This window comes from Rhopalosiphum maidis, chromosome 3, assembly GCF_003676215.2.
Source record: "Rhopalosiphum maidis isolate BTI-1 chromosome 3, ASM367621v3, whole genome shotgun sequence".
Classification (NCBI taxonomy): domain Eukaryota; kingdom Metazoa; phylum Arthropoda; class Insecta; order Hemiptera; family Aphididae; genus Rhopalosiphum; species Rhopalosiphum maidis.
Window position 1 is genome coordinate 23,954,848 of NC_040879.1, and position 26,616 is coordinate 23,981,463.

The 26,616-nt window shown below is 28.4% G+C and overlaps 1 protein-coding gene across 2 annotated transcripts; it reads right to left on the reverse strand.

The window, feature by feature from the left end:
* Nucleotides 1-1,151: 1,151 nt before the first annotated feature.
* Nucleotides 1,152-22,657, reverse strand: LOC113557299. 2 transcript variants are annotated; one of them, XM_026962750.1, is made up of 19 exons: nt 22,234-22,657; nt 15,510-15,595; nt 13,479-13,740; nt 8,291-8,572; nt 8,056-8,188; nt 7,833-7,975; nt 7,424-7,723; nt 7,117-7,224; nt 6,598-7,052; nt 6,401-6,525; nt 6,021-6,181; nt 5,742-5,920; nt 5,157-5,296; nt 4,835-5,071; nt 4,569-4,719; nt 4,341-4,499; nt 4,091-4,257; nt 3,377-3,538; nt 1,152-2,806 (listed from the first exon to the last, which is right to left on the reverse strand). In XM_026962750.1, exons 1-19 carry the CDS (start codon nt 22,307-22,309, stop codon nt 2,575-2,577), a joined length of 3,558 nt encoding a protein of 1,185 aa, XP_026818551.1. In that variant the 5' UTR covers nt 22,310-22,657; the 3' UTR covers nt 1,152-2,574. The 2 variants fall into 2 exon arrangements, with proteins under 2 accessions (XP_026818551.1, XP_026818550.1); XM_026962749.1 differs by having other exon boundaries at nt 1,153-2,806; nt 7,424-7,741; nt 22,234-22,309.
* Between the last annotated feature and the right edge of the window lie 3,959 nt (nt 22,658-26,616).

A 26,616-nucleotide genomic window follows, 5' to 3' on the forward strand; every position in this document is an offset into this window, starting at 1 on the left:
ATTTTCACTATGTTATATAAGCATAACTTGCTAAAAAATTGAACTATCGTAAGAAACCAACATACAAATACAGATAACTTTCTTACCATCAAGTTTCATAATAGGTCGATTCACACTTATTTTTAAACTGAGAGAGCTAAACGTGATTTGCTGAGCGTAAATTTGCTATATTACGTACTTGTAAGACAGAGACAACACATGCGGGTGTGACGCCCTCTTAATTATAAAGTTAGTTTCTAACCATTATAAAACTGGGATAAATCAGCAGTTAAAAATATATATATATATATATCTTCTAAAAATATTCGAATACGTTATCTAATTAGTGATTATAGACGGCATTGAACCATTGAACTATTCTGGAAATTTATTAAATCGTGAAGTTCCTAATAAATATTATTGTAGTTACATACACAATTCCGCATAATTTGCAACGTTGCCATTAAATTGAATTAAATTAAATTTCGAGTTATATAAATTGATGAAATATGGTATAAATATTAAATATTATATATTATAATAATTAAATACTAATAAATTATTAACAACAATATAATAATAAATACAATATTTTCTATTTCTTAATTCTGCACCTATTTTTTATTTAAACATTAAACTGGAAACATGTTCAACAAATGTTTGATTACCAACGAAAATATAATATTGTTAAGATTGGTATTCATCTTTACGTTTACATTTTAAATACGTCCAGAATTGAGAAAGTAAATGATAAAAGGTTATCATTGTGATTTTGTTTATAAGTATTTTGTTTTAAGAATGGTTTTTATTTTTAACAAATTTGTAAAATGTCATAATATTTTCAATGAATATATTAATATTAATAAAATATATAACCAACGGCAACAATTTAAATCAACAAAAAAATATTCGATTTTCGTTCGTCATAACCAAATTCTTGTTTGATTCCCCTTAAAGCAACTTAGAGGAGTCAATTAAATAAGCTATAAGTCACGCTAGTCTCGAGGAATCTATTGATATAATTTTTTATTAAAAATGGTTTACTATAGTTTTTGAGTATTAAATGAACCAAGTAAAAATAAATGGACAAGCAAGGACAGTTATATTTTTATATATAATATATTCATATTATGACTACATTTTTTAAAAGTGTGTCATCACATTGTGCTAATATGTTAACATTCAACAAAAACGTTAAAAAAATTTTAATTTATTAACATGTACCATATACTTACCACATTGTCTACAATTCCTTATTCACAGCAGCATACTTATATACACTTATGGATGTATTATCCACTTAATATCTACTTTGTCGATATTAATAGTGTTTAGTATACAAAATATAAATAGTTTATTATGTGAAAATGTAGAGTTATTAAGTATAAACAAAAAATACGAATCAATATTTTTTTAAAGAGATATTGTATTGGCTTTAATACCTGTGACGGTTACCTAACTAAATTATTCATAAAATAAATAACCTACGATGAATAAACAATTATAATTTAGTTGTATTAATAATAATAAATAATAATAGTTATAAATTATGGTAATATTTATGTAAAAAACAATATTATAATAAATAATAACATCCATAAGTACCTCAGTGAAAAGCAGTCGTGTAGCACATGATGTTTAGTTAATAATATATAATATATTCATAAACCTTCATAAATGTTTACAGGCATATTTTGTTTACCCGGACAAAGAAAAAAAATTTGGTATTAGATATATTAAGAAAATATTCGATGGATCAATGAAAATATATAGTTAAAGCTGTTGCATATAGATATATGTATTTTTAATCGGCAAATTGAAGTGTATTATATCCACACGATGTGCTTTTTACTGAGACACCCCTGACGTCCACCTTAACAAAACTAAAATCATACGAAAAATAATTGATTGTGAAAATTATTGAATAAGTAAAAAAAAAAAGTTATTTTACTATTATTATAACGGATACACGACGTTAAATCTACCATCGTTTAAATCTAATATTGTGTTAAGAGTATTTTGTATTCAACGTGTGATATTAAAACTAAGCTTTATGTATTAAATTACTATGAAAGCTTCAATTTTAATAGAGATGATGACTAAAATACGTGATAACAAACATGCGTAAGTTGAATTCAAACTGTGTATCTATACATAAATATATATCTAACCTACTACCAACAAAAAATCTAAGAATTAAAATAAAAATAAAAGTTGCGCGAATAAACTTAATTAATAGTAGCTAAACGACGTGTGCGATTAATTTTTAAACCTAAGAGATAAAAATAATATCGACAGATAAAAACACACACACACACAAAAAAAAAATTACATTCGATTACAATTAGATAGGCGAGGAAGGACGAAACAATATTATTATGATCATAATATTTGGTATATTATAGTACGCGTGTTACACTGTTGTGATAGGTTCGGCGAAACTCGAATAGGAAGTAACTCGTCACATTACCGGTATAGCGTTTATGACGTGGACGATCTGATTTGGACGCATTGAATAAAAAAATTACATATTATAAAAATATATAAATAATTTGTAGGTATAAATCTATATAAATCAAATGGATGTAATCGACATCAGTGACAGAAGGCTTCGTTTTTGAATACGTTTTGACCGGCCGACGAGTACGCGATGCTGCGCAAGCTCCGAGATCGCTCGAAAAGCGACGGATCCGTGTAAATCGGTTCGCTTGGGTCTTCAAATCCTTTTCTGCTGCCGTTGCCACCGCCGCCACCGCTACTGATTCCGCCACCCACTATCATCGCGGTCGGATTGGTCGATCCCGTTTCCATCGATTCTACCGGAGCTCTGTGGAGCGAAAATAATAACAAATGCAATTTAATAAATTAAAAAATAACAATATTTAAAACGATTTGATAGTAGCAATAATGGCTATTTTTCTAAAATATACATATTTTACTTCCCTAATTTTTACAGACTTTCTTTTGTAAAAAAAATAAGAAAAGGTATAAGCACGTTGATAGATATGAATTATATCATAACAACTGCAGATAAAAAAAATAATTTAGGGTCATAATCCTAATATGTCACATCTTAAAACATGTCGAATATTACATTAACTCATTCAAACATTTTAATAAATATGTATTTTATACTAAACACTGCCTTCGATTCTAAAATATATAAACATTTCATATTCAAATAAAAAAGTTAGTTGCCGAGAGTGTATATCAAATAATGCATTTAATGTTATTACGTGACAAACAAATTGCGTTTGTATTCGATAAGAAATGCAATATCTTAGATTTTTAGAGCGTATTTATTTTACAACTACAACGGTTTTTATGGTTGATTTTTGACCAATGAACGATACTAACAAGTTATTAGTAAAAACTTTACTATATAATAAGTACCAACCTTATGTTTAGGAACGGTTTGCGTTTTCCAAATGACATGTTCGAGAAGAAACTACGGCCCGAAAATGACATTCTTCCCGTTGACTCGTTGCTACAGTTGGCCGTGCTTCCTAGGCAACTATTGTTCGCTAATTCATTTTTTGTCGTCAACAGCCAATAGCGCCTGTGATAAATGGCAATTATTATAATTATAATAATATAATAATAATATAACATAGTACACATTATGTACAGTTGAAACGGCTATTAATTGCAATTCGAGTTTTTCGGCATACGTGTGTGATAAAAATAACCATTGTATGTGTTAATCAGTTGTACTTCTACACTTCAACTTAATGAGAAATCATTAGTCAAATTCAGCGATTGGGGCTTGACTTGGATGGGAGGGGAGGCACAAGAGGACGGAGTACCTTAACTAAGTTTTTAGATATTTAAACTAGGTATCCTACTTTTTTTTTAATTAAGACGCATTTGGATGGTATCTTATTTAATTTTTTAATTAAATTACAAAGTTTATGTTTTATTTTAATTTTTAATAAAATCTGTTTAAAACATGTTTGTAAGTTTTGAAGATTCTGTGATAATTACGTATATAGATTTTGACGAGAAACCATGAGAAAAGACTAAGAATATTTTGTCTTAATTTTTTAGAATAAATTAAGTTCATTAATAATTGATAATAAAATTATAATCGCGACTAGTGTGATTTGCTTACTTGTAGTATATTCCGGCCGACATAGATACCGTGATCAAAAGTACGAAAAACATGAACAGCGAAAATACCATACTATAATATTCTCTGCTCGTCAAACAAACGCTCTGGGGTGCTGGTTCCGACGTCAGAAGTTGTTCCAAAGGCATGTCGTATCGACTTTCGTATACCTGAAAAAAAGACCCATTGCGTAAAAAGTGTTATAGGTAAAAGTTACAAACTTAACACAATTTATGTTTGCACCAAAACGCACCTCAATGACTTGTCGCACTTTCTCTTCTTCGCCTGGTGTCGTTTCCGCTGATTCTTTTGGTTTTTCCACTGCCGTTTTATTTTTATCGGTACCACCCACGTCCCTACGACGTCTACCTAATGACGGTTCCGTTCGCCCAGCGTGCAATGTACAATACGCCTGTAAAGTTTACGATAACATGTCACCGTGATAATTACGTCGACAACAATATGATTAAAATATTATTACCGGTTGACAGCCGTCGCGACATGTTCTGACAGTTGCTTCAAATACCAAAAAATTCGATTCTGGAATTTTGAAAGCGTTAAATCTGGCTTCCAATCCATCACCTTCCCGAGCCTTATCCAGCCCGGGGAATACAAAGTTATCCACGGGACATCTAAGAATAAAAACCGGAAACAATTATGTCGTGCTTTATTGAATTATTTTCAAAATAATAATAAAACTAATGTCTTAAGTACTAGTTTCTAGAGAGAACTGTTTATAGGACTTACCCGTAACGATCTATCAACTGCACACTTCTACCACTGTATGGATCCCTAGCGATGACGTTAGTGGCAAATATATCACTAGCGTAGTTGTATCCATCCTGAGCTTCTAACCGGAATGTCAACGGATCTCCCACGGCAATGGTTTGCGTAGGTCGGCCCTGGAATAGTATCATCAGCCGCACACGCGAACTTAGCGAATTCTCTGCTGGTAAGTATTCAATTGGAATCGGACTTCCAGAACTGTAAATGGAAATCAAGTATTCAGCTAGGTTTATGTAACGTACACGATATAAATTCTCGCCGTGTATGAAATTACGCCACTCACTTTGCAGTCATGTAACTCGAAGTGACGACAGCCTCCCCTGGGCCTCGAAATAAACAAGTAAGGTTGTATCGCTTGTCTCGGCTGGTCTGTACGTAATCACTGAATTGTACTACAACTATATTGGTCATTGTATCTCCATACTAAAGTGAACAATTATAAGTGACAGGTAAATTTTTTTTTATTGAAAATATGATTCATAAAGAATGAAAAACGAAGTAAATAGTAGAATTGCATAAAATTATATTTGTTCGAAATTATTCTAATATTAATAATTCGTATTGTATTTAATATCATGCTTAACTTATAAGCATGAATTACTTATAAGTAACTTTAGCAATTATAAGTTATAAGTTAAAAAACTTTAAATTTAAAATGTTATACGATATAATTATAAATATTGTTTTAGAGTCGGTGTTATAATCTGTTATTGTACAAATTAAGTCTGATATGTGATTACACTATAGAAAATCGAAATAATAATAATATTATAGTGCTCGTGTTCCTTCAGCTTACACGGTTTATGTGTAATATGTAGGTAACTATACGTTTAGCTAAGCGTAAATAAATTTATCATGATAATATTACCCGTTGCGTTCCACAATCTGGATATCCCTGTGCACCACTGATTCGTAAAACATTTGCAGTTCCGCCATTTCCTCTGTAGAAACACCTGTCGTAAAATCCATGCGTATATATTCTCCCTAAGAATCCTTCTGGTGTACGCAACGTAAATTCCATTCCGTCTTCGCTGCATACTTGGGTCACTGTAAACAGTGAAAACCGTAGGAAAACGAATAAATATCGCGTAAATTGGTCCGATGAAAATTATTTATTTTTTTTAGTAGAAGTGAATAAAAAATGTACCATCCAAACATTCTTGACTGCTTCTACTGCCCATAGCAGATTTTTCGTAAAAATCGTATTCTGGCGCGTTTTCAAAGAATGCCGGATTTCCCATATCAACAAATCGCGTTTCCTGGTCGCTCAACTCACAATTTTCTCTTTGTGTCCCATATGGCGCGGTTCTATAAATGGCAATAGAATAATTATAACCTATTTACAGAATTCAATAATAAACTATTTCTAATATCGAATTTTCCAGTCCAACGGTTTCATTTAAATAGTCTGTTTCTCAATTATATTATTTTAGGTCACTATTATTTATTTATTTTTTAAATCATTCAACAAGTGGGTTTAATCGAATCATTAGAAATTATTAAAAAAATATAAAACAGATTACTCACCTGTAATTGAATGATCGGCAGTTAAAGTCTCTAACCATCGAGCATTCACGTTCACAATGTGATAATGTAGGTGCAGTAATAAAACGCTTGATCAATCCTCTTGCCATTCGCATTCGCACACCCATCTATTATATATCGAAAAATATATTAACACACATTCAATTTAAATATAAATTCAATATATTTTGGAATTTAACCTGTTTAAATCCATCAGTGTCATCACATCTTATGTTGAATGGTCTATTAGCATCGATCCCATTTCCGCCAATTCCACCAACACCTCCGCCATAATATCCCGGTATAGAAGGTATACCTAAAGGAGGTCCAAGAGGTGATCCTCCGATTGGTGGTAATCCACCTGGTATAGCCGAAGGTGTGTAGGGTGGTATTGAAGATCCAATAACAGCTGGTGTAGATCCAAATCCATAATTATTGACACCTATTCCTCCACCTCCTTGTCCCAGAAAAGGAGGTATGTCCGCTCCATGACCTCCAACATGTCCCCAATATCCTCCAGGTGCTTCACTTGGGTAGGGTCCAATACTTGAACTTACTACTCCTCCTCCACCTACTCCTCCACCAATTCCACTTCCTACAGTACTAGAATAGCCAGGATACGATCCTCCTCCATAAACGCCACCAAAACCGCCTCCTGTTATTATATTAATTATTATGCACGTTGTTTTACTATTTTAGTTAGTTAGTTTAAAACTCACCTATTGGTTTCCCAGGTGTTGGATAAGGTGGTTTACCACTGCCTAGGAAATTTGATCCTTGGCCTAAAGGATCAGGCCTTGTGAATGGCGGTGACGTAGCACCTCCATCTAGAAATACATTTTTTTATGTAAAAATATATGCCATAGATGAGAATTATTGATTAATTTTAAAATGAAATTATTTTAATCATGTTATAGTGTAGTACATATTACTAAATATAATTATACAATAGGATATATATTATATATACAAATCCAGTAATATTTTAACAACTAATAATTGAGTTTATTAATTGTTAGCACTCACTCATTAAGTTTTCGTAGTAATCGTAATCTGCGTCATATATCACACGATGTCCGTCTCTCTGGTTGAAACGACTGAGTCTACAGATTCTAAAACGTTCGCTGTAGACGGCAGATCGGCATTGAAAGCTCACTTGTCTCAAACATTCGTCCAGACATTCACTCAACGACCGTCCAGTAATTTCCGAATGAAATTCACCGCCGAGTCTGCTATTTCTGTACCGTTGAAATGCCGTATCCGGTCGTCGTCCATCAGCGAAAAGGTGTGACGTCAACGTGTTGTCCGAGAACTCGTTTCCCTTGGCTGTAAGCAAATCACCACCTGATATTTCGTTAGAGATTTGCGCACACACATTGGGTAGGTGATTGATTATAAAAGTGGGGGGTGTGTTAAACAAATCATAAAGACTTACGGTTGTCTAAACAGACTAGGTCGTATAGGTCGTGTGTCGGACTACTGCTCACTCTTAAATCATCTTTCTGTGACATCGAATCCTCTTCAAATATAATGCATCGACGAATTTGTTCGTCGTACTCCACTGACCGACAAAAATATCTAAACGAACAATAAAAAAATGCGATTGTTATTTAATTTTGATTTTAATAAATAATTAAAAATTTTAATATTTTTTTCACTTTTCAGCTCGTAAACATTGCGCTTGACATTCGATCAACGATAGATTGGCGAATATGTCCACTTCAAATGGTCCACCCAATCGTTTATTTTCTTCTTTTACAAATATAACCGGACCATCACAACGTCTTTCGACTGTAAATATACAAATTTTGTTTTATTATGGTATAATAAATTATATTAAACAAATATTATAGTTGAAATACAATATTTATTAAAAATAAAATCCCTATTTACCATTGAGACACGTGTTTTCTAAATAATCGGAACTAGGATCTTCTTCTAGTAATTCCGGATGTGATCTTCTGGTGAACCGGCTTAACCAACAAGTCTTGGAAGCTGAGTCATAAGTAGCCGATCGGCAAACAAACGTAAATTCATTTAAACACTTATCTTCGCAATCTGTACGGTTGGCTGCTATCATTTCCTTGTATTCACTAGATGGTAACTTAAGTTTCTTCCTGGTGTGTCTTTCGAAAACATAATGCCTGTTCGGACATTCTCTTTCAATTCTACTAGCTGTAAATAAAAGGCATAACATCAACTTAATTGCTACTACAATTTGTGTGAAGTAGCGAAATTTTGAGTTAGTAAAATTTTATATATTTAAATTGTATTCCTACTATTAGTTATTATATATTTTATATAACTTGACCTAATAACAAACAGAAGGTAGGTACCTAGTTAATTATTAATATTTTGATTATATTTTAAAATTTAAAGTAGGTTCGTGGTATATCTAGTGTTAGATTAGTATTTTCATATTTATCTTGATGTTTGGAATCAACTCAAATGGAATAAACAATTAATTTACTTAATTATATTACAACCCTTTTTGGTAAATTCACTGACAGTTATTAAATATAGTATAAATGCACAATTATACAATGTAAATAATAAATACAATATGCATTACTATTACTCGATGTTGTGATTTGTGGCTTTTAACATTTGCATGTATCTATATTCTATTGTATATATTTGTATATCAACTCATATAATAAAAATTAAATCTTCTTTTAATTTATTTAAAATTTAAATCGATAGGTACATTTATATATTTATTCTATAGAGTATAGACTGTAATTATTATATATTATAGTTAATAATATCTTATAACAGACAACTTGTTAGTGAAAAAAAATCTTGTTGAACATAGTGCTGATGATACAGTTATGTACAATTTATTTTAATAATGGTGTTAAGGAGTCTTTCCAGAAACGTATGTAAAACTAATGTAAAGACCCTTGACTCTATATTAACAAAAATAACACAAACCTAATAGGTTCTTAAATTTAAAAGTATTTCTTAATATTTATTAAATAATGTACTTAACAAAATGTAGTTCAAGAGTTGAATACTGATAAAAATATGTGCAATCCTGTGTATATTAATTTAAGCAATAAAGTATTCGCGTTTTATATTTGTCTATCAGAATTTTTTATAAAAGTTACACAATAAATTATAATTTTAAAGCTATAACTAATAAATATGATCTATTAATATTACGTTTTATAAAAGTAATAATAAAAAAATTAATCGGTTTGTGGCTTTCGTATTTACAATTTTGATTTGGTGGGAGGAGGGTGTAGAATCAAAGCCGAAAACTAATCTTGAAACAAAAAAACAATGTGTCTAATTAATTCATACGAGTATATCTCAGTCTCTTAAACTATTAATCTAAGTGATTGTTGACTTGTTGTGTACGATAAATCTTAGACTCAAAGCATAATAATTGATTGTTTTTCATTATTGATGTGTAGGTATACAAATTATTATTTGTTATTTATATTATTTATATATTCAAAATGTTAGCTCCACTAATATTAAGTATTATATTTTTATAAAAATACATTACGGCCTAAAAATGTATAAATTTAATAAAACATTTGAAAATACCCGTAAATGTCTACCAAAAATGCAATAATAATGATAATAAAAATAACTGTGTTAATGTGTGCTGGTCTAACGTTTCTTAAAAAATTAGATGATGGATAGTTAATTTAAACTGAAGTAAAATATGATAAATAAGTTATGGGCAGAAATTTAATGGTAAAAATAAAATATAACTTATTAATCTAATTATAATATTATATGACAGGCTGAAAAAAAATCAAACTGAACATGAATATGCGATGATTACATAGCATATCGGTATAGAAAATCAACAAAATAAATTAAGCTTTACTCTGATCAAATAAAAGTGTATAATACCTATTTTTAAAAAATATTATATATTTGTTCAAAAACATAAAAGTAAATAAAATAATATGTAAAATTTTGACTATAAATAAATAGCCAAAAGACTGAAATTGTTATTTAAATTAAAAATCTTTCTACTACAAAGTATAGACACCTATTTAACGATTAAAAAATAAAGAGACTATTTTTAAGAAAAAAAAAATAACATGATTATATTATAAAAACAAATTTAATTTATCATTCAATGGTTCAAAGTAAATTTAAAATATGCATGCATTTTTGTCAATTCTAGTTTGCATACTCTATAAAATAACAAATTTCATTGATGTGTAGTATGTAATATATCTGCTGAATGCCATCAAACTATTTTATTCATTCTATTTTATTATAGAACGAAAAAACCCATAATGATATGTAACGGTTATAATATTATGTAGTATGTTTAGTGTATTTTTAAATTTTTTATATGCAGCTACATTCTTATTTATTATAATTATTATATGATGCATACCTTTTAAATGTGTTTCTAAACAATAATTTTATTCAATTCAAATTATCTAATTATTAATCATAATTATTATGTCAGTAAAAAAATAACTTTATATGTATTTGAAAATAATGATCTAAATTGAACTTCCCAGTAATTTAAATCGCGATCGGTATCACATATGAGGTCAATAACCTCATGTCGATCACATAACGCAACATTATGGTTGGTTGCACACGGAGTGTTTGACCGGGGGTGATTATTATTGTCCAGAACAAAGATAATTTATCCGTCAATCGAGGTCGAAGTAAAAAATAAAAATTGAACTTATGAAATACAATGGGATATCAGAGGATCCAGATGCATATTTTAATATGTAGCATCACGTAAACTATTTATGTTTATATAATGATATAATCACGTTTATATAATTCTGTGGAAAAAGTGTAATATTGTTTATTTTAGTATAATATGCAGACTGCAGAGATATACGAGTACCCATTATAAATCGTCTCTGCGATCAGATTTGGTTATTTTATGTTTAAAGGTAAAAAATGTACTGTACGTATATTGATAAAATCAGGAAAAATAGGCAAACTATATTATAAATAATATCAATATAATATTATGAAAAGACTAAACGGCTAAACAAAATAATCGTACACAGTATTTTAATATTTTGTTTAAATGTTTGCGTATGTTTAAAAAGTCCATGTATACCTAATTATTTATTTTATTTATGAAAAATACCATGTACCATTATAATTTTGGAATATAACAATTTACTGTAAAATATTTTTATTATTTGTGGTATTTACACTGATAATTTGCAAGAGTTAGATTTATTTTAGTTTTGAAATATTATACTCTATAATGGCAATAGTAATAGTAATATATTTTGAAATAAATTTAAAATAAGAAAGTGAATGCCGATATTTGAACAAATTTATTAGTCTGTAACATTTTAGTTAACAATATTTTAAATTATATTTAGCACTAAAATATAACGAGAAAAATAAAAGGTCACTTAAAAAAATACGGAATTAGTAAAAAATCATTTTCTTGGGACTATTTAAGCATTTCTCTTCCCATATTTATTTATTTTTTAATATCTAAATCAAATCATTCTATGAAGCTAATTTATCACTATTGTCAGTAACCTAACAATATCGACTTCAAATTTACGACAGTTGATAATATTTTATATAATAATTTATTTCATATCAAATTTAGAAATCAAGTTTATAATATCATTAAATGTTAATATTTTCAGTTGACTAAATGTACAGGTATTAAGTAATACAGTTTTGAACGAAAAATTAACAATAACAAAAAAAAAAAAATGTCAATATATAGCGGTATTTTGTTTTAAAAATGTGTACAGAACTTAATGACTAGAAATTGTCAACAATTATTTAAAAATGAATGTATACCATGATTTAAATGTTTAAATTTCTACTACTAATAATAATTAGAACATGTTAACATAAACAGTATTGAAATCATAAGTATATTATCGTTTTATGCAATTATGTAGACATTTTTTTAAGTTTTTTAAACAAATCAAACTGTAAAAATAAGTAAGTTATTTAAACTTATTAATGGTTATTGTAAAACTATAGAACAACATTGTATAGCTAAAATTGTTTACGAATAAATTTTTTTTAAAAAACGAAGCTAACAATGTAATAATAATATAATATATGTACTTATTGCCGGTATTAAACATCACGTACAAGGAATCGATTATTGGCGATAGGTGGACTGTTATACAATATATATATATATATATCAATTATTTTATAATCTACCCACTGCGCATGAGCATGTCTAATTAACCGGGAGAGGTTACAATAATTTATACATAATAAATTTATAGCTATACGTAACATCGTCCTCCACTATTGACATAAAAACCTTGATCATAATATACGAGTAGAGTAAAAAAACAGATCACTAAATTAATTATAAACGACGAGTACAAAAAACGAGTGAAATACATATTATTCAAAATTTTGGGAAGTCGCTTTTTTTTTATTGCTGGTGAAAATTTTATGACTCAAAACCGAATAATTATAGACAAAAAGAAGCTATTTCTAATATCAAATCGTCGGGTTGTCGAATGCCAATGGCGTGTACTACTACAAAACGATTAAGCTGATCTGTGTTAACTGTTTATAATATTAAAATCTCGTCCAAAGTCAATTGTTAGAGTTATCATTATATTTTTATAATATGTAATTTAATAATAGATATCAATTAGTCAAGTATTTGATTTAAATCTCTCTCCAGACTCCTTTCTAATTTTATTTATTTCCCTTGTTTACTAGCTAAAATTAGAGCTTCAGAGCCTTCACAAGTCACATATAAAAATAACGTTAATATTCATATTTCTCTATCTCCCCCTAAAAATCTGTCGAATTATCCCGTTTTCCGCCATACTTAAGCTTGCTTATGAGAACTCATAATTTTGTCTTTAATCGACAAACAATTGTTCTTGTAGTTATTTGTATTTGTTATTTTTTTAATACTGTAGGTATAATATTATGAAATCATGCACCATTGTTATCTAAATAAAAAATTTTAGTTAAACCGTAACATTAATAAATTATTTCCCGTGTGATCGATTATACGTATTAATAAAACTTCAGCGTTTGTGGCTTGAAGTTATACTTAAGGCAGGACTTGGTGATAAAAAAAAAAACTTAATATTACACTGTGCATTTGAGTACTTACACGACAGACAGACTTCGGTATAGTGCACGCTGTTGGGCACCAGCACCAGAACGCCGATGCCTTCGGGGTGCGCCTGTTCCCTTGTCAAATAGCACGTGGACTCTTCGTACTCGACCGTGCCACTAAACGACGCGATCCTGCTGCCCGGCTGGAAGTCGAATGATGTGCATGTTCGTACAAGATTGTTGGTGGCCGTGCGGTCGCGCAAGCACAGCTCTTGGCACTTTTCCAGTACCCGGAATGGCGGGGCCGTGTCGCGTACCTGTGCAATATTTAAGTATAAATTTACGACGTCGAAGGCGAATGCGTACAGCAGTGTTTTACGGGGCCGAAATTAGAATTTCCACGCCCTTACACTGGCCTGAGTCGAGATCATAGTAATTTTATTAAGGCAAAGGAGGGGGAGTATAGTCGCACAAATCGTTACTTAAGTCCCTATGGAATCATTAATTATCGACTTGTACCATTCTATTCATTCGTTTGGTATTTATTATTTTTTTTAAATAATTTTCATATTACATGAATGTTTAAAAAATTTTAATGACAAAATTATCAAAAATATCTAATAATAATATTCCTTTATTGTAAGAGTCTTTATCCGTGGTATCTACGAGTAATTCATAGAATTACAAGAACTATATGTGAGACTGTAGTTAGAGCCCTAATGTCCAGGTTTAATAATCATAAAAACGAATATGTAAATTATAGCTGCAAACAATTTTAAAATATGTCGAAATTCAGTTATTATACATAATTATTTTTCACATTTAAATAAACTTCATAAAATATGGATCAAAGTTAATGTACATCATATATCCATTGAAATTTAATTGTTTACCTACCCATTAAAATTAAAATCACAATAATTAAATCTTCATTCTGGTTTTAGTCGTTCTCATTATGCTGGATAAGTTATGCAAACCCTATTATATTATATTTAACCATATGCCCACCAAACTATTTGTTAGTTTGTGAATTTTCAGAATTTCTAGCTGTAATTATTTTTGTAAAATCAATTTTACATGGTGAATTTTTTCCCGTAAATGAGACATGAAAATATAGACGACATTTTGGTTAGTCTCGGTATACAAAAAAAGCTGTTAATCAATTTTACTAAATTTGTATCATTTTGGTCGGCTATTTATTCCACTGGGTAGATTTAATATTTAAAATTATTAACTATAAACGATATAATGTACTAATATTTATATTAATACTTATTGCAGTAAATCATTATTTTGGATTAAGTATGCACTTTTTTGTTTTTTTGATAAATTATAGCTATTAGATATTATAATTATATATTATTATAAATGTATTGTTTAATGAATATAAATCATATATATCATAATGGTTTTTGTATAAATTATATATTAATGAAGTTGAGATTATGAATTAGTTATTTTAATAATAAAATATAAATACAATAAAAAATGTATGGATAATTTCTATAAATTAAGTTTAACTTAATTTTTATAAGTTTAAGGCTCTACGGAATCGATAGGTATGTAGTATGAACAGTAGCTTCTAATATGAAGAAGCTTCAAAATAAAATATTGTAATAATTACCAATCTTCTGAATAATTTTTTTTTTATTATTTATATATATATCTTTGTATAATATTATTTTTGAAAAATTATGAATTAAAAATAAAATGTGCGCTTATAATAATTTATAATTTATAATTGTATATTATGTAAATTTTGACGCATTCAATAATTTGATAGAAGAGTTGTAGGTCAACAATAGTAATATAATCTTAATTAATTTACATGTTACATTATATTAATGGAATTTTGAATCTAGTCAACTATTAATGCATAATATTATACGTGAGTTTTAAAAACGACTGGCATGTATTATTTGCTAGTTGATCAACACTATTGGAAGTTTTAAAAATTTGTATATTGAAGTATATCGTGAAAACTGAATTATCCAAAAAGTGACTATAAGTAAAAAATCAAAGTGGAACCTTTTTACATCATTCCTACTCAATTAATGTAGTTTATAGACTAATAATATATACTCACCACGTCGTCGTCGAATCCTTGTAACTGTTGGTCTGGTAGTCTTTCGTAAACGATTCGGCCGACGCCTTGATTGCACGTTGTTTGTGCTGAAAAAATGAATTATCAAGTATATTACAATATTTTCAGCTACGTAATATAACCGTTTTATTTTATAAAAATATAATTTGTATGTGCCTTAATATTGAATAATAAAAAAAATTAAACCGCGCGTTTATACGGCAGTTGTATTTACCGGTGGAGTATGCAGCCGAAAACAGCATAAGACTCATTACGTACGACACGTAATGAGTTTGTTTCATTTTTGTTATCATGATTGCACAATGTAAGAATATTAAATCAGATCTGCACGAATGCAGTTCTGTGTTGAAATTAAATTAAATTTTTAAAACTTATAAAAATTTGATGGATAATTGTTTGTATCGATGAAAAATTACATCACTCGACGAAATACTGAAACTGTACGAGAATTAGTGATATAGGAGACTATATAGGTAATATGTAGATATGCGCGCAGAGGCGATAGGTATACTATAATCATATATGAAATCGAAAAACAGTAAATAATGTTTTCGTCGTCATAGTGTGACACGAACTAGTTATGGTTTTATACATGTCCTTTCCGTCCACGATAAAATTTCAATAGTATGAAAAAAATAAATAAATGCAAATCATACGTGTCAGTTATGGTGTGGGTTTTAATGAGTAGGGGGTTATTAATTTGTGTCAAGTACAATTTATCAATTAAATTATCGATACATTTGTAATTTAAAACTAATGCGATATCGCGATTGTCATTATTACTTAGTGAAACTGTAAATAATGCAATAGAATACACTGGAATAGAAATATGTTTAAACTATCATTATCATTTAATTGAAGTTATCAGAAGTAGCATTAAAAATATTATAGAATATCTGAATTGTTACTAATATATTTAAACTTTTACGTTTTGAACAGTTTTGGTGTAATTTTAATAATATGTTTATTATTAAATGATCAACAAACTGATAATTGACGAATGTCGATCAATATATCATAATTCTATTATGATAAAATAATAATTAGCTCTATAATATGCAACACAAAAGACGACAGAGAGCTAACAAAACTTTTTTCTCTGTCTTATCATTTTATAAGCATATCAACAAAAATAAAAATATACAAATTAATTTAAACATTTTAGTATACGTTTTTATTATATTATATATTTTCTGACAATATATACACCTTTTTTTTTAATTGTTATCAATAATATTTTTTGATAGTTATAAATAGCTTAAGAAGTTGTATACGCCAAAAATTAAATCTATTAACTTAAAAAATAATAATGACTAGGTATTACAATTATAATAAAATTAACAACCGTTTTGGTTTTAAGACGGCGTGTCAAATAGGCAAAAGTAATACGCGTAAGAGTAAGGCTTCGTTGTTGATTTTGTTCAAGACAATTTATTTTATAATAATATTATTATAATTAACACATTAATAAATTCATCGTTCAATGATCGTTATGACTTTATGAAAATGAGGATTCATAATCTTTTTTAATATTAAATAATAATTGCTATGTTGGATAAAATGTTTGGGCTAGGTCAATAGTGGAGACGAGGGGAAATGTCTGCGTGCAGAGGTTGGTAAACCCAGCGGTAACAGGACCGGAAACAAGGAAAACTCACCGTGACTTCCTGCAGACCACCAGTCAACGTTCGATTGTTATTTGACACAGTTTGGCAGGCCCATTATCGTTGGTAAAAAAGTACAATACCCGAAATCCGTTATTGTGCACAAAAGTCCACCATAACCGTGTGTTAATCCGGTTACTCACAATGTGTCACAACTCCCAATAATAATCTAATGGTGTATTGTTTGCCGAAATCGAATTTCGCGACTGGTAACAATTACTCGTATCATTAAAGAAAATTGAACAGAATTTGAGATTATGTCAGGACAAATGCGAGTGTTTTTCGTGGCAGTGAACATTTCGAGGGTACGATAACAGCACAACGAGAACAAAACGATCGAGAACAATTTTTGATCTTAAATAGCAGGACCGACCCCCCACAACCCTCTTAATTTCTTAAAATATATATCTTTTTTTTTTTTTTCGAATTTCATTATTATGTTATACATTTTACCAATGCGATTTATAATATTATAATGCATGATCTAAAAACAATAAATGATGGAATCTCAAATGTATGAAAAAATATAAAACACAATAATATGAAGATATTTTTTACTTAACAGTACTTTTTATAAATTACTATCTAATACATATTCTTCACTTAATCAATTATTAATTTTATTCAATTAATAAAACTATTCGACTTCTTTACCGGCGAATCATTCAGTTATTATTGCTAATTGCTATACTTTATAATATATTTAAAAAAAAATACAATTTTAAATGTCACTCCAATATAATTAGTGATAAAAATTTGACGATATCATATTGAAATCAATCGCGTCACTTTTTGGGTAAAATTTTAAGTATACTTTCATATTTTTGCATTGCAATATCGTCCGCAATACAAGCGCTTTCAGACAAAATATGTTTTACAAATTCTTACGACTATTTTTTTTTATTATTATTTGATCTTGTGTCAAATTTCAGTGACTAATCGCCTGTCATCTAAACTAATGGCATTATACGTACATATAATATCACAATAAGCATGTACATAATGTTCTCATTTCCGGTGAATCGATGTGACGGATATGAGGTTATGAAATTGTCGATAATCAGTAAGACGCGTTTCTGCACTCAATATGAGCAATTGGCATTACGAACGTTTCTATTTCCTTCGACGAGTTCATAAGTATAACACGGATTTTTATTCACTAAATATATCTCAAAAAATTTAATACCCAATGTTGGTTTTAACAAATTTTTGGAATACAATTATTTAATTTTTATTTAATGTAAAAACTCGCATTTCATAGACACAATACATTCGTAAACATACACAATTACACACACACACACACACACACACACACACACACACACACACACACACACACATAATATACGAACTGTATCAGTTATAATATGTGTGGAGCTTATTATAATAATTTGGTCCTTTAACACTTGTTCTCTATTGCGAATCACTCATGCAATAACTTGTGGCGTTTGGATCTATCCGACAAAAGAGTGCAACGAACCGCGGGACGTTATCGTTACGATCTATACGCACTCTCGGCGGCCATGAAACGTTCGCAAAGTCGGGACCGATTTACAATATTATGTATATATCTCATATTGTAATACGTGGAAATACGGGGGAAATAGTTTAGATATTATTGGCCGACATTGTAATTTATAGTTGATAAGAAAACGAATAACTACTATTCGTAAATCACAATAAATGAATTTCGCCGGATATTAATTTTTTAACGCAGTTAATATATAGTCTATACAATGGGCAGACAGAAATTGCTGTGAATATTCACCGAATATTTACATTGTGTCATTTACTATTTTTCTAGACAAGATATGACTTTCCAAATATTTTGTCTTTTTACAGACTTTTGAAATTCTTTACTCTATGTATATGATCACATTTTTGTTTGTGAGTAAAAAGGTTTATAAATATAATGTACAGTTAGTCGTAAATTTTTCTTATTGGAATTTAAAAAAAAAGTTTAGCGTAAAGCTATATACATTTTTCTAAAATACGTCAAAATCACGAAAACTTGAAAATTATTTTGTAGATAAACATTTATAATATTTTAAATTTTAATTGCTTCAATTTAAAAATAAAAATTTTAACAAAGTTCTTCATATGAAAATAAAAATAATCATTAAACTTCAAAAATACATAGATATGCACAATTTTTTATAAACATTTCAATTTCAAATTTTGACAAACAATTAAATATTTAATTCAAATAATATTATTCGTTGAAACTTGAAAACTTAAAACCATTAAGTTTATTTTCATTAACTAAACACATTGAAATTTTGAAAAAAAATTAATAATGTTACCTATTCACGCTTAATAATAATTTATTAATAATTAATAATGTATATAAAATAATTATGTATAATTAAATACCAATATATTATTAAGTTATAACTTAATAAAACAAAATATATGCTATTTATTTTTTGAATAATTTTGTTCGATCTATACCTTAATAGATAATATACTCATTTAAAATAAATTATTTTAACAGTATAAACTAATATGCAATGAAATCCTTGGTATTCTTAGTAATATAGACTGATAGAATACTCAGAATAATTTTACATATGCTATATTATAATTTATAATTGAATTAAAATTTAACTCATTCATAACAATATTTACTCAAAACGAAATTCACCTGATGCTTACAACATAACAGATCGACTTAATCGGTTTTTTTTTTTTTTTATAACTTTTTTGACTTAAGCCAGGTGTATTTTTTTTTTTGTCTAGCCTTTTTAAACCCTCTTCCATGCATATATTTCTATCGTGATATTCCAAATTTTTCGTTCGTGTACATTATGTCATTTTATGTATAATATTTTGGTTTTGAAATCATTTAATTTAGTAGATTGCCAGATTTTGGTCTAAATGAAGCCTAGGAAGAATCTGCAGGTATGAAGGTGAAAATATTTTATTTAATCATAATACACTTAGTATCTGCGTTTCAAATATGTGACCAAAAATCTGACTGGATATTGCAATAATATATTAAATTGAACTTAAAAAACAATATTCTTCACAACATCACTGCCCGTCAAATCGTATAATGATTAATTTTTCGCCTAATCCGAGTGACTAAAAATAAAGATGATCTAACTTTTTTTATTTCTTTGACATAAATATGTGGTATAGCAGTGAAATTCATTAGAGTATTTAAACGTTATATAGAAAACTCAATTATAAACTTTAATAGGTTATACATATAAAACTTACTGTGGACATAAATGTAATTTTACCAACTACAAAAATTCTTTATAAATCTTTTATAATGAACATAGGTGTCATATGATTATATAAGTTAAAAATGTTATAGTATTATTTTATTATAATATAGCTTCGATAGTTTTACAAAGCTCATGGTTTTAATCATATAATAGCTATTAATTATAAGATTCAAATTGTATTTCTACTTACGTTACACTAAAGCGTAAGAAAATTATTATTTTTAATACTAAGGCTCTTTTAAAGAAAAAAAACGATATAAAACAATATTAAGATTATTGATTAGAACGAAACTCGTATATTTTAAATACTTTGAATATAATTTAATAATTCAATGATAGTGTAATGTAAATAAAAGTTTTTTATATTAACTTAATAAAAAATGAAAACTAGATACAAAATAAGGTATAATATTATTTGCAACAAAAATCAAAATAATAGTTTCAACAGAAGATGAATAAATAAATCGTTTTTAATCATGATAATAGACTTTGGTTTAAATTATAGTTTGGTAAATATGTGCTAAGTTTAAAATCTGAACAAAAAAGATTTTTTCAATACAATCGTATGTTATATTCTTAGGTATTACGAATTCACGTATTATAATATAGATTCATAATATTTCAATTAGTGTTACTGCTATGACCAAATTAACAGCCAAAAATACTATTTTATTAAATTTAAATACTGTTTTGTTGGTACATATAATGTCGTAAATCAAAATTTCTAATAGCAATTTAATAAACATCATGCAATTATAACAAAAATAACGACCAAAGTCTGAGTGAAAATTAATTAATTTATACGTATTTGTGTCAAGGACCTAGTTACATCCCTAATTGCATATTTTTTTCTTTTTTTATTATCGGTTCACTAAACCTGTATTCGTGGCTAGCCCGGTAGAAAATCGTATAGGCATGCGTAAAAATGGAAAATTATATGTATTTAAAAATAATCTACAGATGTGGTGGTACGCGTCATCCCGTCAAATCTTTCACTCAAACGCGTCAATGTAAAATCACAGATAAATAATTACAGTGATTAAAAATCTCAGTGTCTATGCCTATACAAGCCATAACATTGTGTAATGAGTTTATGGGTATACGATATTGAACGTTTTTTTGTTCTATTCGAATTCCACGGATCGTTTGGTAATTTAATTACAGGGCCATTGGACCCTGAGTTTGCATTATGTGCGCAACCACTGTGACTGCACCGACCGGAAGGACTAATTATTACTATTGTTGACCAGTAGCTACAGCCCCTCGAAGTCGGCTCGTATATTCCGCGAAATTGCGACGGATACTATCGGTGGTGTGCTGAAGGGGAGAGTGAAATCAGACTTGAAAAACATATTTCGAACTAACGAATTTTCGAACACACTGCAAAACTACCCAAATTTTATACTTAGGATTCGTTGTTAAATTATACATGCTGAGCGATATAAGCGCAATTTACTCAAAATGATATCCATTTTCGTACTTATAATTCTATAAAATCCGATATAATTTTTATCACATGAAATTTATATCCTAAAATAATGTATAGTTTTTATAGTTATATATCATTGGCTTAAAACGTGTTAATTTCCAGTAGCTTATAATACCTATGGCGTGTACACAACAATATTCATAAATATACGTAGCTGTAGCTGTATATAATAGTATCAATAATAATAATAATCAATTGTCGAGATACTATATATTAAATGTAAAAAATGTCATTAAACAAAAAAATAATAATAATAATCATATAATAATAAATAGGTAATTAAATAAGTATAAAAATATTATAACATTACAACATACCGTTTGTTAGCATTTTTAAAACAGTGAGAACCGTGATAGCTTGAACCATATTTGGTAAACAATTTGTTGATGTCATTTTCGCGTAAATCACAAATTGAAAAGTGCTAGCACATGTTCCGAGTGTCCGACACTACGAATAACAAGTGTTTGACGGCGGTCCACACTAGTAAGAGTTGTGTGCGCGTGGATCTGATGTATAATCGAATAAAATATATGATAGTAAAAAAATCAAGTATCGAAATTGAAAAAAAAAACGTTCGATGTCCCGTCGATGTCCGCGGAAATAAATAACGTAAAACTATGTACTTGACGACTTTAACGGGAGACACGCGGCGTATGGTGGATGGGTCGAATTTCGGACGAATGAAAAACACAACCGACCGGATCGACGGCGCGGAGCTAAAAGATCGGCGGACGCTATGAACTGTGATGCGAGCGCTCGGGATCTCCACGGGTGAATATCCACTGTCCTTGGGCCAACGTCCACACACGAATCCGGAAATGCGCGCGACTATTGTGTCCGGGAGATCCGACTTCCGGGAAAATAGCGCCGCCGGCTCCGCGAGGTGTGAACTCGCGTTTTTGTGTGTATGTATGTGGTTTTTTTGTACGACGAACATAGCAGAGGGGACCGATATCGTGAGTTCGTCGAACCGATTCAGCTGTCACCGCACGAATTTCCATCGCTGTCCATAAATGTGTACATTAAATATTAAATATATATATATATATATATATTATACACATTGTAATAAAACTACTCTGTGTAAGCCGTACTTAGAGGAGAGGGCATGGGTTAGGTTATTATTGCCGGGGCGTGGCTAATAATTGGTTTAAGAAATGGTTAGTTAAAAGTAAAATACAAATAAATATCGTAACGTGTTTTAATATATATTTTTTCGATATGCAAAATCTTCTTTTGGTGACTGAAACAGAAAAAAATTATGTTTGAAAAATTAAAACTACTGCAGCAACGGTAATCTTCGGTATTTCACTACGTAAGTATTGTTATTTTATAGGTATAATGTTATGTGGACCGATTGTTTTTATTTTGTTTTATCTGCGCGTCGAGAGCGGCAAACGTATCTACCAATGAAATAGCACGGTCACGCCATGCCGTTACGCATCTAAGAACGCTCAGCGTCTATCGACATTATTATGTCTTGTGAGGTTCTCACAAGACCAAGACGCTGTGACGTGGGCGGACGGATGTGGGCGGTTCCTAAGATCACATAACGCTGATATGCCTATGAACTTGCTGGTAATAATCTATTCTAGCGAATATATGTTGAGAAAATAATACATTTTATGTATTATACGCGCTAGATGCGACCAAACCGGTGTTTCTTATAACACAATTACGTTACGCACAAATCCTTGTATAATGTATTTTTTGCATAGGTACCCATAACAAGTTAGTGTAAGTCAATACTGATGTAGTTCTGCACTGCAGTGAACGGTGTATTGATGTATTAATAATAACAAGTGACAACACGATATAGTATAATCACGTTCATAAGTTATGTATGTATGCTGCTATACAACATTTTTAAAAAAAATAGTATCAACAAACAATTATAAACTAAAAAAAAATTGTTCATTTTATTGAGTCATTAAAATGGGTGAAAAAAATTGTTTATAAAAATGTAAAAGTATTTATAAATACTATTTAAAGAGTTCTTACAATAGTTTATTTTACTATTAGGTAGTAAAATGGTAGGTGGTATAGGTTAAATCAGATTTGTCGAAAACATTGCATTAATTATATTTATTTTTAATATTTAATTATTTTAATACTAATTACAATATTTATATCAAATATTGTTGTTATAAACTTTTGAGTCAATAGGAACTTACTGTATAACGTATTCTATTTAAATTAAAATAAATGTTTTGAAAATAGCATTAAATATATTATAAAATATAATAATACACATAAAAGTTACAAGTTCTGCCTTAACTAAAATCATTATTCTTCATATATAAATATCTAATTTCTAACACGATTTTAACTTCAAATGGCTATAAAAAAAATTGTATATATACTTTTTAAATTGTTTAGTTTAGTATGAAGTATTGGCAAGGAACCTTGTATTATATTTTAAAATCTGAGCTATAAAGATTGAACATTTAATCAATTTTTATTGAAAAATAACTTACGAATTTTATCAAAATATGAACTTCAAACGTTTATACAACAAATTTAATTATGTCGGAACACCCAGAATTTAAAATACATTTATAACTTTATAAGAACTTTTTAGAATTTTATAAAAAGAAAGAAATACATAAAAGTCATCAACATAATATATAGTTACGCTTATTTATTATTGTTAATAATAATTCAATAAATTATGTAATTTTATATTATTATAGAAAATAGCTCAAAAGTAAACAATTTTTTATACGTAGTACAAAACTTAAAAACAATGTAATGTTTAATTTTATTAATTGTATTCGATAATATTAATACTTTTACCATTTAAATAATAAACAATTATACTAAATTAATGGGGACAATTTTTAACGATTTTTGTGTACTATAGTAAATTAGTAATAACGTATACTTAAATGTTTACTCTTATAACTTATAGTATTACTAGTACCAAAGTTTTACTATTATTCCCTTAATTTTTATTGCTCTCTTTATTTAAATAATAAATTACCATTAGGTTAGTGTATAACCTGTCTAGTGTCTACTTCTGTGAGTAGAACTATTGACTAACAAAATATATTAAAAAAATGATTAGTTATTACTTTGTGTTTAATTTTATCCGCTGTATTAGCAAACTATACAAAAATAATGCCTACTGCTTGAAACCAACACTTATTTTTATACCTATTTAGATAATCTTAATACGTAGTTTGAAGGTATTTCTTATTTAATCTTAAAATTATATGCTTAAACAATTTATAATAGTATACCTAATTCCAATATGTGAAATCTTTAATTTTGGAAGTTAATAATCGTATTTTTTTAAATTACAATGAAAATGAATATTAATTTTACGTTATTGAGTAATAAATATATATTTAAATCAATGTCTATAGTTTTGCTATACGCGTTTAAAATATTTATTGCATCTCTTGAAAAGTGTAAATAATGCAGTTAAGAACTGATATGATTGTGGTTTGAATGAAATCATCTTAAAATTAATTATGTTAAAAAATATATGGCAATGCGACTAAGCAAACAATGAACAAAGACTGCACGATGATCGTTGGCCGTTGATCATTGCAATGGAAATATTCGTGAAAATTACATTGTCAATAAAAGCAAAACATTTCACATTTGTAAATGTATAAATCATTTTAAAGATAAGATATATTTTTTAATTATTTAATCCTTGATAAAATAAATAAAAATAAGTCAAATTTATTTTATTATAGTGTTCCAGACTAATAACCATTATTTTTACACTCGATAAAGTTTGCAATAATTTCTAATTTAATTTTCATTAAATACATACTAACCTAGCCTACCTTAATTAATGCAAATTGCTTTCTTTTTTATAGGGCAATGTCAATTTTAATGCATTTTTAAATATCATTACACATGCCACATGGTTTGAATAAATTAAATTGCAATTATCTGCACTGCAATTCAAGGATATGACAAAAGTAGTTAAAATTCTCCAAATCTGATTTAAACTCAAGCTAATAATATATTTCGAATAATCAGTATAAAAATAAGTATTCATATCTTCAATATCTTTTGCGGGTAAATAATTAACCCAATTCAAAATAGTTATTAGAACAATAAAATATTTTCCAATTGTTTGTTATTAAGAGCCGCTACACCAGCATTTGTCTTCTCTGTCTATCTCCCACATAATATAAGAACAAAGATACTCAGTATTTCCACGATTACGGCTCCCTGGTTTAGTTTAGAGCAAAAGCACTTATTATATACTTTATAAAGAAGAGTATTTTCTGTGCATTGACCGGATAGATTTTTAATATTTATAATTTTGAATAAATTATTAATGATTAAAAATAATTGAAACATGTTTATTTTTATAAAAAATGTAAATATTAAAAATCAATACGGTCAATGCACAGAAAATACTCTTTATAAAATATATAATAGGTGCTTTTTCCCTAAACTGAACCAGAGAGTCGTAATCGTAGAATAACGGAGTATCTTTGTTCCTAAATTATGTGGGAGATAGACAGAGAAAACAAATACTGGTGTAGCGATCCCTTAAGTATATTTTTTACTTTAAACAATAAATTAATTTACAGCAAACATTAATATTCAGACATTCAGTGTTGTTGGAAATGCAATTGTATTTCTATGTAAGCACTAAGAGTTGTTAGATTTATTTAACACTAATTTTAAAAGAATAAAATTAAATATTATTTATCGTATAATATTTTATA